Source organism: Vicugna pacos, chromosome 1, assembly GCF_048564905.1.
Source record: "Vicugna pacos chromosome 1, VicPac4, whole genome shotgun sequence".
Classification (NCBI taxonomy): domain Eukaryota; kingdom Metazoa; phylum Chordata; class Mammalia; order Artiodactyla; family Camelidae; genus Vicugna; species Vicugna pacos.
This window is the reverse complement of record NC_132987.1, coordinates 62,441,183-62,454,693: the sequence shown is the minus strand read 5'-3', so window position 1 is coordinate 62,454,693 and position 13,511 is coordinate 62,441,183. Positions and strand designations below refer to the sequence as shown.

The following is a 13,511-nucleotide window of genomic DNA, read 5'->3' as shown; positions in this document are numbered from 1 at the left end:
CAGGTCTCACTGCCCCAGGGAAAAGGCAGAACTGTGACGTGTAGACGGTGATGCCCCTTGCGCAGCACTGGGCAGAACCGTGAACGAAGTCCTATGAAGACACAAAGAGATGCCATCATTGCTTCTACAGTCTCTCCTCCTTGGCATGGCTTTATCTCATCATCAAATTCAGCTTCCTTATGTCTTCTTCAGTCTTTGACTCCATGCCCAGTCCCATCTCGTGAGGATCTAGTTGAGATGCCACCTTTTTCTTAAAGCTTTCCTTAAAGTCCCCACCATCTGTGCTCTCCCTCCCATGACTCTCCCAGCACCTCCATGTTTTTCCATGATTCCCTTCCACTCTGCCCTGAACTGGACCACGGTTAGTTTTGTGTGCCCTTCCCCACTGATATCGTACTGCCGGCCACACCCTGACACTGACATTATACTTCTGTAAGCATCTTGCCATCTTTGCACAATGTGAAATCTTTTATCATACGTTGATACGGTCTGTGTTTCCAGAAAAGGAAGTGTCCCCACGACGTCAGTCGCTGGAATTATTGGCTGGGGGAGGCTGTGGGCTGATCATCCTGGGAGATCTGTGTGAACTGCTTAAGGCCCCACCTGCTTGGGCAACAAGGAGCAAGAGGAGCTGACCTCAGGAGACCCACCCCCCTTGCCCAGATGTGTACAGAAGAGGAGTAAACACGCCGGGAAGGACCTTCAGCCAAGCCAGTCCCACTTGCCCTCAGTCTTTGGGCTGAGCCCTAAGCTTCTCCAGAACTGGCATCAGGAGGGGTTGAGTGAAGCCAGTGTGGGTGGTGGCCTCTCCCCTTTCCGTTTTGATCTTTGGTTCTTAAAAACTACATTCCAAATGAGGGAAATGAAACTACTGAAGACTCTCCCCCAACAGCCAGCCAACATGGGGCAAGAGAACAATTCCCAGTTTAGGCCCCAAAGGAAATCCCCTCCCAGTCATGTGTCGAGGCCTGGAGAAGCGGGGGAGGTGCTAGTTCACTGCTTGGCGAGGCCCAGCCTCCAGGGTGAAGGGCCAGGATGGAAGGGCTTCACTGTCTGTGGCCAGGGCCGGAGAGCCCAGGGCTGCGTGGGAAACACGGCCGGTGAGAGCGAGAGGACGGAAATCCTGGGCTTGGGGTGAGCTGCCAGTTCCAGAGGGAGACCCCGCCGCTTGCTCCATGGCTGGGCGCAGTGACGGTGCTCTCCTCACAGGGACCCATCTGCGGGAGGAAGCTGGCCCCTGTCTCCCACTGGATCCTTTGCACACTTTGCCCTGACTCGGAGGTGTCTCCCTTCACGGTCTCTACTGTAGGTCTCCAACCCCTTCAGTTTTGAATAATATCTGGTTATTGTCTGAAAAAGCAGTGGGAGGGGAGAGCAGAAGCCAGAGATCCTTTGATCTCTTTGGGAGACTGAGAAGTCCTACCAGTGACAGACTACTGTAAAGCTTAGTTTAAGAAAGAAAGGGTGTGGGGAACCCTCAGAAGGCAATATCTAGAGAATCATTGACAAGGTAGATTTAATTCCTTCCTTTTTTCTTTCCTTCTCTTCCTTCCTTCCTTCTTTGAGCAAATATTTACTGAGCTCCTTTCTGTGCACTGGGCAATATGCTTTTTGGAATAACACATGACCTCTTCCCTCAAGAAGTTTGTAGTGTAGTTGGGGAAGCAAGAGATATCATGAGGCCAGGGTATATTGTAGATACTTGGGACCATGTGTTCAAAGGAAGAGGTGGAGGCATCACAGGCGAGGGGAGCACTAACTGTGCCTGCGAGATGGGGAGGGCACGGTGGACAGCTGAGAGGCCATTCCAAGCAAGGGAACCCTCTGACAGAAGGAGCACAGAGTGGGGAGCATTTGCTCTGTATTTAGGGATGAAATGCACTTGTGGACCACGTGTTGAAGTCTGGGAGCCAACAGTGACGAGAAGCTGGAGACATGATCAGGTTGAATGAGGCACCTGGACTTTCTCCTCCAGCTGGGAACTGCCCAGCTCCTTGCTTTCACCTCAGATCTCCTCAGAGAACCAGATGTGCTGCTTGATACTGAACTTGTCTCTGTGATTTATGGTTGAGCACAGGAATGGGTACAAACTCCACAACAATGGCACAGGCTCAAAGAAAAAGGTACATGGTCCCCCAGACTCTCACCATCATGTGGAGGGATGTGCTTGACCAGGGCAGGGCTGAATGCACAGTGGGTTGTGCTCCGGAGGAAGCACACTCATCCCCTCTGCCTTGAGCAGCATGGTTGGGAGGGGGCCCAGAGCACCCAACCACATTGGAGAATCCTGAGCTGTGCAGTCAGGGTTACAGCCTTGCTGGCATTGTTTCCAGCAGCACTGGTGTCATCTGGAAGTCCTAGGTCCTCCCTGCTGAGCCAGCTTGTTGCTAGACTAGAAGGAGAGCTGTTTTTTTTATTTACCAACAAACCAGCTTGTCTCCGCACACCCATCAAGACCACTGGTTTTCTAAGTTCTTTGGAGAGGTAGCAGCTGCCTTTCTCAAAAGAAATTTAATCGAGAACCTCAATGTATAAAACATTTAAAAGTGGAATTGCTTGGGACAAGGTTGGGATGGAATGCCAGGAGTCCCACCAGACAGTCCTTAGGAAACTTGAACCTGCTGAACCTGGTCTTAAACTGCTGATCCAGGTAAGAGACAATGACAAGCCATGAAAGGGCTATAAGTAGGGAGTATATAATCCAATATATATTTTAGAAAGATGCCCATGGCCGCTGGGTGGAATCTATATTGGAGGTAGGGAGCCCAGGTTAAGGAAGCTACTAAAATGATCCAGGCCTGCATTGATGAGGTCTAGACTGAGGGCAGTGGCAGCAAGGATGAAGAGTAGGTTAGGATTCAAGAAACATTTCTGAGTTAGAGTCCGCAGGAATAGGTAACCAATTCCATAGGAGGGGTGGAGTCTGAGAGAGCTGGACTCCCCTGATGGAGGCATGCCAGAAATAGTGACAGCCAAATAGGGCGAGAAACCAGCTAGGCCAAAGGATGTGTTCAGTTTAGGACACATTGTGCTTTGGCCACTCTGGGACATTGACCAACAGAGAGTTTAAAATATTTCTGGATCCCTTCTCTCCTAGGAGAGAATGTTGGAGCTAGAAATTACAATTTGGGACTAATCAACATATGGGTAGACACAAAAGGCATGGGGGTAGAAAATGTGCATACTATGAGAAGAAAAAAGCCCGAAAGACAACCTTGGTTTGTGATCATTTGACTTTTACTTGGTTTTTTCGTTGGTGGTCTCATTATTACCATTACAAATGAATATTTTAGGGAGCAGAGACAATTTACTGGATGTTTGGGGCAGGAAGGACTTGTTCCTGTTCTCTTAGGATGCACATGCCAGTGATAATAATGCAATAGAGAATCACAAATCATCAGGCTATGAGAGCTGTGAGCCAGCCCTCCAGGTCACTTCAGCTCTGCAGATCGGTTGGGAAAGAGCAGAACAGGAGATCCTGTCTCTGATTCCCCTGCTGTGCTTGTTTGCATTATTCATTCCGCATGCAGCAGACACTGTATTTTGCCTTCTCCACTAGATGGTAAGCTTTTTGAGAACAGGAGCTATGAGATAATGCATAGGAAGCTCTTAGCATAGGGGCTGGCACCCCTTGGATAGTGGCTACCATTAATTCAATTATTCTTTTGAATTCTTGGCAAGAGCTCGCAGGGAATTTTCTACCCATCAGGTACAAAAACTTCATCCATGCAGCCTACGCTCAAGAAGTACCTAGCAGGCTGACAGCCCTCCCCAAAGCAATTTCCATTTCTTACGATGTGCTGGACACATAAAAAGGGATTATTAGTAAAGACTAGCTGAATGGATGAGTCTTCCAGAAAATGGACTCTCTTTCAATCGGAAAACGTGTATTCTACCCAGTCCCACAAGCTTGACCCTTGGGCATAACCTTGAAGAAGAATTTCTGGGTCAGAAAAGCTCGTAGGCAAGCGCCCCAAGCTCACCACCCGCCTCAGAAATTCGAAGGCAAGAAAGCCCGGGGATCCTCGGTTAGCATTGCTGACCTCCTTCGCAGCTAACCCAGCAGGTAGTCCTGGGGCCACCGCTTCCCGCCAGCCCGCCGCCCTCTCCCCGCCCCCTCGCCCCCCACCCGCGGCGGCAGTTCCCTCTAAGATGCCTGCTCTCTGTGAGTGCTGAGTCGCTGAGCAGCTCGTTCTCCATGTGACTTCAGTTTCCGTCAGTTCCTTCCGCAAGTGCTAAAATAATCTGATGCCCCAGAGAGAGCAGGCAGCCAGCCCCGCGTTCGGCTGCTCTCGAGGAGGAGGAGGAGGAGGAGGAGGCCGGAGCCCCGGGAGAGGATGCGCCCCGCGGAGCCGCCTGGGCCTGCGGGAGCCGTGAGTATTTCCTGCGGGGCGGCCTCCCCGCGCGGCGGCCGCGGCCCCTCCGGGGGCGGGCGGGCTCGGCGAGGTGGGGAGGTAGGAGGTCAGCGTCCGCGGCCCACAGCTCAGGGCTGACGGGGAAGTTGTGGGTGGCTGCGTCCAAGCTCCAACAATTCTGGGCTGGGTTTGGGGGCCACGGCTCTGGGTGGCGGTGGAAATACCTCCCTCTAGGAGCATGTAGAGCTGAAAAGGTCGCAAGGTGTAGTGGAAACGAGGGCTTCGGATTCAGACCTGGGTTTAATTCTGGCTCTGTGGGGAGAATTTCTGAGCCTCAGTTTCTTCATCTGTGAAATGGGAACAATAATGCCCCCTCCCTGGGCCGGTAACTGGAGATAGTGAGACTACTCTGTGAGCACTCAGCGTGCTGACTTACGGATCTCCTTTCCTGTCCCACAACTTGGATTGAGGACCACAATCTCATAGATGAAGACACTGAGACTCGGTGACAGCAACGCATATTCATAGGTATCTTCCATGGGCAGGCGAGATCCAGGTGTTGGGGGTAGAGCTGTGAAGACGACAGGCAAAGCTCCCTCCCCATAGAGCGTGTTTCCTTGGGAGATTCCCTAGGGTTCTGTTATACTTGGACCCACAGCCTAGAGACTAGATTTCAGGCCTCTCTGACCCCCTTGTCCAGGGCTCTTCTGTAGCCCTGGAAGCCTCTCCATGTGGGCTGGATTCGGAGTGGGGTGGGGGGTGTTCTCCGGGTCTAGCATGCATCCCCCTGCACTCATGAGCTTACAGATTAAGGAGGCACCGAGCCGAGCCGGCTGCCTGCTGCTCTCAGAACGGGCTACCAGCTCACTGCACCCCTGAGGAGAGGTGACCACGTGCCCAACTGTGGCTGGGACTCCAGGAGGCTGAGGGAGGGTGCTAAGAATGGAGCCCCTGGATAGAGCTGATCCGGAGTGGTGCACTTCCAGGGGGAGTGAAGGGACCCCACCAGAGGTTTCACCCACAACAGATACAGCCTATTAGGAGTCTAGACAGTAGAATCATTCAGAGTTTATACAGCTGACCTTCCGAGATCTCCCGTGCCCCTTCACCTACTGACTGTGCCGCACTGACTCCTTCTGTGAATGCTGATGGTTTACTGAATTTTGTCGCCCTGAGATTTATTTTCTCACACACCCCATAGGTTTGTACATATATGTCTGAGAGTTCCTAGAGGGAATTTAGGATCATGGGCCAGGGAACTGGGGGAAAGCCCCACAAAACTCAGCTTCTGTCTTTAGATTAAATGAAAACCAAAACCTGTTTCACAAAGGAGGTGCTTTCATCTAATTCGTGACTTCATGGGAACTTCATGAAAATCCATGTAAACCTGGTTCCGCAGAGTCCTTAAACCCGTCATCCAAGAGCAGGCTCCTGGTATCTTTGTGCCAGTGCCTGTATTAGGAATGCATTGACCTGTCTGTCTCTGGTTTTCTTGATTCTTTTGGAAGAGTGATGCTAGTACTGATTATAACCTGCGTTCTGGCTGCAGTGTGCATCCACATCACAAAGTGTAAGCTAGACGCTTGGATGGACAGCTAGATGTTCCTCACATCATGTTCAGATCCACACAATAACCGCATACATTAGGGGAGGGTGGGGTTTCACCCATGACTGAAAAACATTATCTTTCTTAGGATATGCTTGTGTGCTCAGTGATGCTCACCAATGTATCTGCACATCAGTGACAAATGTTTTGCTTTATTCTACTCCCCTTCAAACTATTCTTCTCAACCTCATCATCAAACAAACATCATGTGTTCAATATGTGGGGATTCCTGGCCTAGATTAGGTGATGATCTCTGAAAGCTCAGAGAAGTGAGGAGAGGGCAAAAGGACATTGATACTTGGATCTTATCAAAGAAACTTCACAAGCAACTATCACCTTGATTTTAGGGATCTTTTAGTTGCAAATGACAAAAACCCAACTGAACTTGTTTTCAGCAGAAAAAGAGGATTTATTGTTTTAAGTAACCAAAAAGCCTATAGGGAACAGCTCCAGGTATGGCTGGATCTGGGTGCTCAAACATTGCCAGGAATTCATCTATCTCCATTCCTCATCTTTGCTTTCCTCTTCATAGGCTTCATTATCAGGCAGATCCTAGAGTTGTTGGGAAAGATGGCTGCCTGCAGCTCTAAGCTTAATTCCCACCAGTTTGGCATCTGAAGCAGGAAGAGAAAGCCTCTTTTCTAATAGTTCTAGCAACAATCCTTGGATTGAGTCTCATGGGCTTGGCATCTGGTGATGTACCAGGTATAAACCCATCACTGTGGTTAAGGAATCAGGAGGCTCTGATGGGCCCAGCCTTGTTCATAAGCCTCATTTAGGAGCCAGGAGTTGAGGTCAGACCCAAAAGAACATGGACTTTTTAAGAAAGGAAGGATGTTGCTTACACAACAATGTAAATGTACTTAACACTAATAATTTCTACACTTAAAAATGGTTAAGGTGGTAAATTTTATGTTAGTGTATTTCACCACAAAGAAAAACAATTTTTAATAATAAGAAGAAATAAAAGAAAGGGTGGTTTCCTCAAAGGGAAATTGAGGAGCTGTTACCAGAGGGAGAAATGAATATGGTTAGGCAAAACCAACTGATTTCCAGAGCGAATGGAGTCAGGGGCTGAGACAAAACCACACATGTCTTCTCACTTCAGCGCGTACATGATGTCAGACTGAAGAATGGGCATAAAGGAGGAAGTAGAACCCTGTCGTCCTCACCAGCAAGGTGGGCCTGAGGAGCAGTGCTGGTGCCAGGGAATGGGCTAAACGTGGCCACAAAGCCCTGTGAAGACACAGGGACTCCCCACCTCCAGCCTCAACCCACAAGGTCGCCTTGGTCAGGCGCTGTGCTGTGTACGCCAGGAAACTTTCTGGTGCCCCTTCAGAGAAAGAAAAGAAGGGGAAGGGGTTTTTCCTCACAAGAGAGCACTGGGGCTCTGTCTTTGCACCCTGGTTCTCTTAAGCAGGACCTAGGGGTCTGAGGCAGCACGGCACCCACAGTGCCAGGCCAGGGCTCATCTTGGGGTATGCAGTGTGTGCTCATGTCACTCTATTTTAGCTAGCAGGCTGGACCCCAGCTCCTCCTGATCTTCCCTGCTTTCACTCCTTGTCTGTCTTTCCAGTGTCTCCCCTCAGTGTTCCCTCCAAACGCCAAGGCTGGGCTGTCTCCGTCAGCCTGCAGTGTCTGTGGCGAGGGGCCCTGGGCCACTCCTTCATGTTCAGACATACTAATGGTCTCCCGATCACTGCCCAGCCTGACCCCCTGAGACTTCTTCAGGGACTCTCCCAACGGCCTTTCTCTTTTTCTAGGTTACTGTGCCCTTCCTCAGGTCCCTAAACTGTGGCTTTGATTTTACTTAATATTACTGTCTTCTTATTTCCTTCTAAACCCCCAGTTTTTTCTAGGCTTTCTGGTTCTTTTTTTGCAGAGCCTCTAAAGGCCCTCATCTTTGTTATAGGAACACCTTATGGCATTAACAGGGTACTTCATCCCCTGAGAAGACATGGCCCCCTGAACACTCAGGGGTGGTATTCAGGCTGTCAGACACCACGTGGTATAGGCACTGACCAATCAGAATGGACATTGTCTTTAGAAGCAGTGTCCTGGGGGCCCCTGCTGAGTCAGATGTTACTTCCTTGATTACTGGATCATTGTGGACTGGGAGTTCCAAGAGAGGGGCCAGGGAGCTGGGGTGGAGTCTAAAGGGATGTCTATTTACCAACAAATACATTCCTGTGCAACCCAGCTGAACTTTCACCCAACATGTTTTCCTCCCAGGCAGGTGCACATCCAGCATCTGCTACCTGGGCCAGAGCTCAGCTCTAGTTTTGGCTTCACTGTCTACAAGCTATGTGACTTAAGCAATTCACTTTAGCCTTTTTGAGTCTTGGATTTCTTATTTGTAAAATGGGGATAATAAGCACGGATTCTAACATAGATATTTGTATACCAATGTTCATAGCAGCATTATTCACAATGGCTAAAATTTAGAAACAACCCAAATGTCCATTGATGGATGAATGAAGAAACAAAATGTGGTCTGTACACACAATGGAATATTACTCAACCATAAAAGGAATGAAATTGTGACACATGCTATAATAACATGGAGGAACCTTGAAAACATTATCCTAAATGAAATACGCCAGGCAGAAAAGAACAGATATTATGTGATTCCACTTATATGAAGGACCTAGAACAGGCAAATGTATGGAGAAAGAAAGAATAGTGGTTACCAGGGGCTGTGGGGAGGGAAGAATGGGGAGTTATTGTTTAATGGGTACAGAATTTCACTTTGGGATGATGGAAAAGTTCTAGAGAAGGATAGAGTTCTAGAGTGTTGGTGAGATTGCACAACACTGTGCATCTATTTAATGCTACCAAATTGTACACTCAGAAAAGGGTCAAAATGGTAAATTATTTGTATATTTTACCACAATAAAAAGTGGAGATAATTCCTACTACATACAACTGTTGTAGGTATTAAATGAGATCAGGTATCTATAAGAAGCCTTTGCAACCTCAACTGCTATTATTATTACCAACCAATAGCATTAAGTTATAATCCAATTGTTTTGGCTTTATCCAAAAATTCCCTAAAAATCATTATTTTGAGGGGAGGGGATTAAAAAAAATCATATTACTCTCATTTCTCTGTGAATTCAAGTAAGTTTCAGAGAGAAAAAAAAAATTAGCCTTAGAACAAGTAGCCCACCTTGCCAGTACAATCTGAAGGATTTTGAAAAGGACAAAATTATCTCCCTTACTGCCCTGAAACTAAACCATGAAAATGTTGTTATTTTTTGTCATTACCTTTAGAAATACCTATTAAAAAGGGTATCAGTCATTCACACTTTAGTGTGAACTGCTTTCCTCCTAATTCTAGCTGAGAACACTAAGGCAGTGATTATCAAATCCTTTTTCCTTCTGATAAGACGTAAACTTTTTTTCAAATAAAATACCTGATTTTGCAATTTCAATTAAATTGAAGTTAAATTAATCAAATTGACCCAGAAGATTAAAAAAGTAAGGAACTTTTTTCTTCTTTTTTTTCTTTAAATTTTTTTCTGGAACTTTTTTTGAAAGTTAAATCAGTTGCTATGCATTCTGAACTATTTAGGGGGAGGTGTACTGATGGCTGCAATCTGTTTTGAAATGCATCAAAGAATAGGATGGATTGAAGGATAGGTAGACAGATAGATATGTGGTAAAAACATGTACAGTAAAATGTTAATAATATGTTCTAGGTGATGGGCATGCCAGTGATCACTGTTAAGTTTTTTCAACTTTGCAGTTTGTTAAATTTTTTTCATAATAAAAATTTGGGGAAAAGTTAAATTACTAATAATACTTAATAACTGCTCACTTTTCTTTTCATAAACATAAAAATCAAATAATAAAAAAATTTTTAAACTTCCATAGGAGTTATAACTATCTATAATATAGTATCTTATTATATGGTTTATTGGATTATTGTGCAACTGAACTATTAGGATATGATGAGGAGGTGACACGTACTGGACCTTGAAGGATGAACAGAAGTTCGGCAGTTGGACAAGATCAGAAAAAGGGCCTTTCCCACAGAGGAAATAATGTGTGATTTAGTCAAGGATAGCCAGTATCCCAGGGTGGATCGGGCTTGTGGCATTGACATTGAGTTTTGCTGGACTCACAGACTAGGTCTGAGCCTCAATTTACCAAATGAAACATGAAGATAATAACATTCACTTGCTAGGATTTTGTGATGATTATTGCATGTAGAGCACTGGTAATGGTGCTTATCCAACGTGAGCATTCAATAAACATTTACAATTAAGAGCCTGGAAGGCCGTCTGTGAGCTTGAATACTCTCCCATCGAGCTGGTCAGTCATCAGGAATCCATATTGTTTCATTCCTCACTTGTGCTCTTTCTCAAGAGAACCAGGGTCAGTGGTTGGTTGGGGTGACATATTTCCACTCTGGGCAGTAAGCCTCAGTTATCACCTATAACCCCTTCAGTCCGTAGTCCCCCACAGACTCTGGGTGGTCTCTCCTCCTCTGAATGTCCCAAGGTCCACACCCTGCAGCTCACATGGAAGGGAGAGGGACCACAGCTCCTGTTTTCTTTCTTTTAACACCAGCTCCCTGTTTACACAGAGCAAGTCTGCCTTCTCTTTAACCTGACACTACCTCATCTTACTAACGAAGTCCGCAACATTTCCTTTTTGACAAAGCCTTTTCACACACATTCTCTCACTGTCTTGACACAACCCTGTGAAGTCAGTAGAGCAGCTATTATTGTCACCCAGAGCCACATTGTCACCACCTGAGTGAAGTGATCAGAGAGAACAAACCTGTGATACTGAGCGGAAATGACACGTTTGAAACGAATGCATTATTGGCTGGGTGCCTATCCACAGAGTATGTGGGTCTCTCTCTACAAAGGTGACACCACCAGCCTAGTAAGAGCAAGGTGTTAACACCCCAGTGGGAACAGATTTGCATTTTTTAAGACCTGTGGCTAGAGGCAGCCTGTGGCTATGGGACAGGACAGAGTGAATTGACTTCTGTTGGTTCTAAAGGGTTGACCCTGACCACACGGGGAAGCTGGTTGACTCATTTGTAGCCTTGAGGAGACCAAGTCAGCAGGGTAGTGTGCAGGCAGCGCTCCAGACCTTAGCTGTCTGGACTCACCATAGGAAAAGCCCAAGGGAAGAAGAGCAGCTGTGGCCTCGGCCTCCCTCCAGGTGGAGGCAGAGCCTCAACCATTCCCAGAGAAGAATCCTCACGAGAGCCTTTGTGGAGCCTAGTTGACCCAGTGTGCTAGGCTCTGGTGGGAACAAGTGATCTGGATTTGAAACCAGTGCTTGGAAACCATGTCATAGCATTCCCTGTGGCACCTTGTCCATGTCGTTTCATCTCTCTGGCCTGAGTGTTCTCACCTCCAAAATACTGGTGGGTGGTCCCTTCAGAATGCTATGTTCTTCTCAGAAGGTTGGTCAGTTACTAAAGTTAAATGAAAGTGCAATTTCTGTAAGAGTCACGTGTCACAGTACTGTCCTTTCTCACAGCAATTCTTAGGCCCACACATTCAAGGAGCATTCCAACAAATTCAGACGATGCAACTCCTTACTTACTTGTCCAGGCTTAGAGGGGGATCCAAGTCCTAGAAGCAAATGCAAAGGGGTCCCAGTAGCACAACCAGCTGCTCACAAAACAGTGAGCTCCCACCCTGCATGTGTTTAAGGACAGGAAGGTAGACAGCCTGCCAAGGATGAGGATGCTGTAATGACGGCAAAAACTATTTCTTGAACTTTCTTGTAAAAGTTGTCCTAACACAGTAATAAGTTGCAACACAGGCATTATGATTCCCATTTGACTGGGAAGGATACGGAGGCCAAGAAGCTGAGTGATGTACCCAAGATCAGAGCCAGGCTTTGAAGCTGTTCCTTCTACTCCCATATGCTGGGCTCTTCCTTTGCCCTTACAGCCTTTCCCGGGGCTGAGCTAAGAACATGGAATCCCAATTCTAAAACCCCTGGACTATGAAAAATAAAAGTAGTGTCTGTAATAAAACTAATTTTAATTATTAGTCAGTGGTATTTTTTCTTCTGTTGAGTCCACATGATCCTTTTAAGCACATTCACAGTAATTTCAATTCTAAGTACCTATAAGAAATTCTCTATTTCAGTGATATTTGTTAGGCTCTGATTATGACATATATTTTAATTTTTAATTAATAATAGATTGTTTCTATTCTTTAAAAACTTGTCTTAATATTGTAATTGAAGTTAATTGTTGGCAAATTAAAAAATACAGAGAAGCAAAAATAAAGATATGGAAAAAGTAAATATCAGGTGCAACTCTCCCCACTGTTGCGATTCTGATATGTGTGTATCCTTTCAAGTATTTTCTATGCCCATGCAGATAGGTGCATATTCTTCTAATGAACTTGAGATCATACTATATAGTTTGTTTCATACTTTTCTTTTTCTTAATACTATTTCATTATGAACATCTTTCCACGTCAGATATATTCCTACCAAAGCATTTTAATTTCCACACATTATCCGTATCATGTAAGCTGTATCATAATGTATTTAGCGAATCCTTTCATTGTTGGACTTTTAGGTGGTTTCCTTCTTTTTTATTATTTCTAATGTTGCAACGAATATTTTTTTCAGGGGGAGGTAATTAGGTTTATTTGTTTGTTTATTTTTAGAGGAGGTACTGGGGATTGAACCCAGGACCTCGTGTGTGCTAAGCATGTGCTCTACTGCTTGAGCTATACCCTCCCCCCACAATGAAGATTTCTATACAAATATTTTTACATACATTGTCATCCCTTCGGATAAACTCCTAGAAGTAGAACTGTTGAATAACATAATCTGTTTTTAGGGTCTTTGATAAATCATGTTAAATCATCCTTTAGAAAAACTGTGCCAGTTCATTCTCTCCTACCTGCAGGATATAAGACAATTTTTTTTTTTGGCAGGGGGGCACTCAAAAGTCATTGTGTTGCCTATATTTTAACAAATTCATTATTAAGAGAGAAAGCCAGTGAAGCAGGTCGTGAGGTCTGAATTCATACATCTCAATTCTAAATGCTCTCTTGCTCTAATCCTCAACCTGCAAGTTCTTTTTAAATGAAATATAGGAATCTATTAATCTGACCAAAAATACAACTGGTTCTTTACTTTTATAACTATTCTGCATTTTCTTTTACATGTAATTCCAAAATCAAAATTTAAAAAAAATCTTTGGGTTTAAAAGTACACAATTTGGACTTTTTTCCAAAGAAAATATAGAAATGGTCAATGAACACATGAAAAATACTCAACATTATTAATCATCAGGGAAATGCAAATTGAAACAACAAAAAGATAGCACTTCACACCCAATCGGATGGCTATAATAAAAATGACAGAAAATGACAAGTATTGGTGAGAATGAGGAGGAATTAGAACATTAGTAATGTTGCAGACATCACACCCTTTACTTCTAAATAATTCAATATATATTTTCTAAGAACAAGGACAGTCTTCCATAACCACAGTACAGTGATCAAAATCTGGAAAATTAACATTGATATAATACTATTATTTCAAATGTTGTC

The 13,511-nt window shown here is 45.3% G+C and overlaps 1 protein-coding gene across 3 annotated transcripts in view; it reads left to right on the top strand.

Annotated features, from left to right (window-relative positions):
- NRROS (negative regulator of reactive oxygen species) overlaps positions 1-13,511 on the top strand; it is a 42,871-nt gene that overhangs the window by 15,468 nt on the left and 13,892 nt on the right. The window contains exon 1 of one of the 3 annotated variants that reach the window (XM_006200925.4): positions 4,244-4,373. The exons of 1 other annotated variant lie outside the window; for it this stretch is intronic. In XM_006200925.4, coding sequence (XP_006200987.2) covers positions 4,249-4,373 — 125 coding nt within the window. In that variant the 5' untranslated portion in view covers positions 4,244-4,248. Of the gene's footprint in view, positions 1-4,243; positions 4,374-13,511 lie in introns of those variants that run through there. One more of the 3 variants, XM_072963303.1, reaches the window with a different exon arrangement.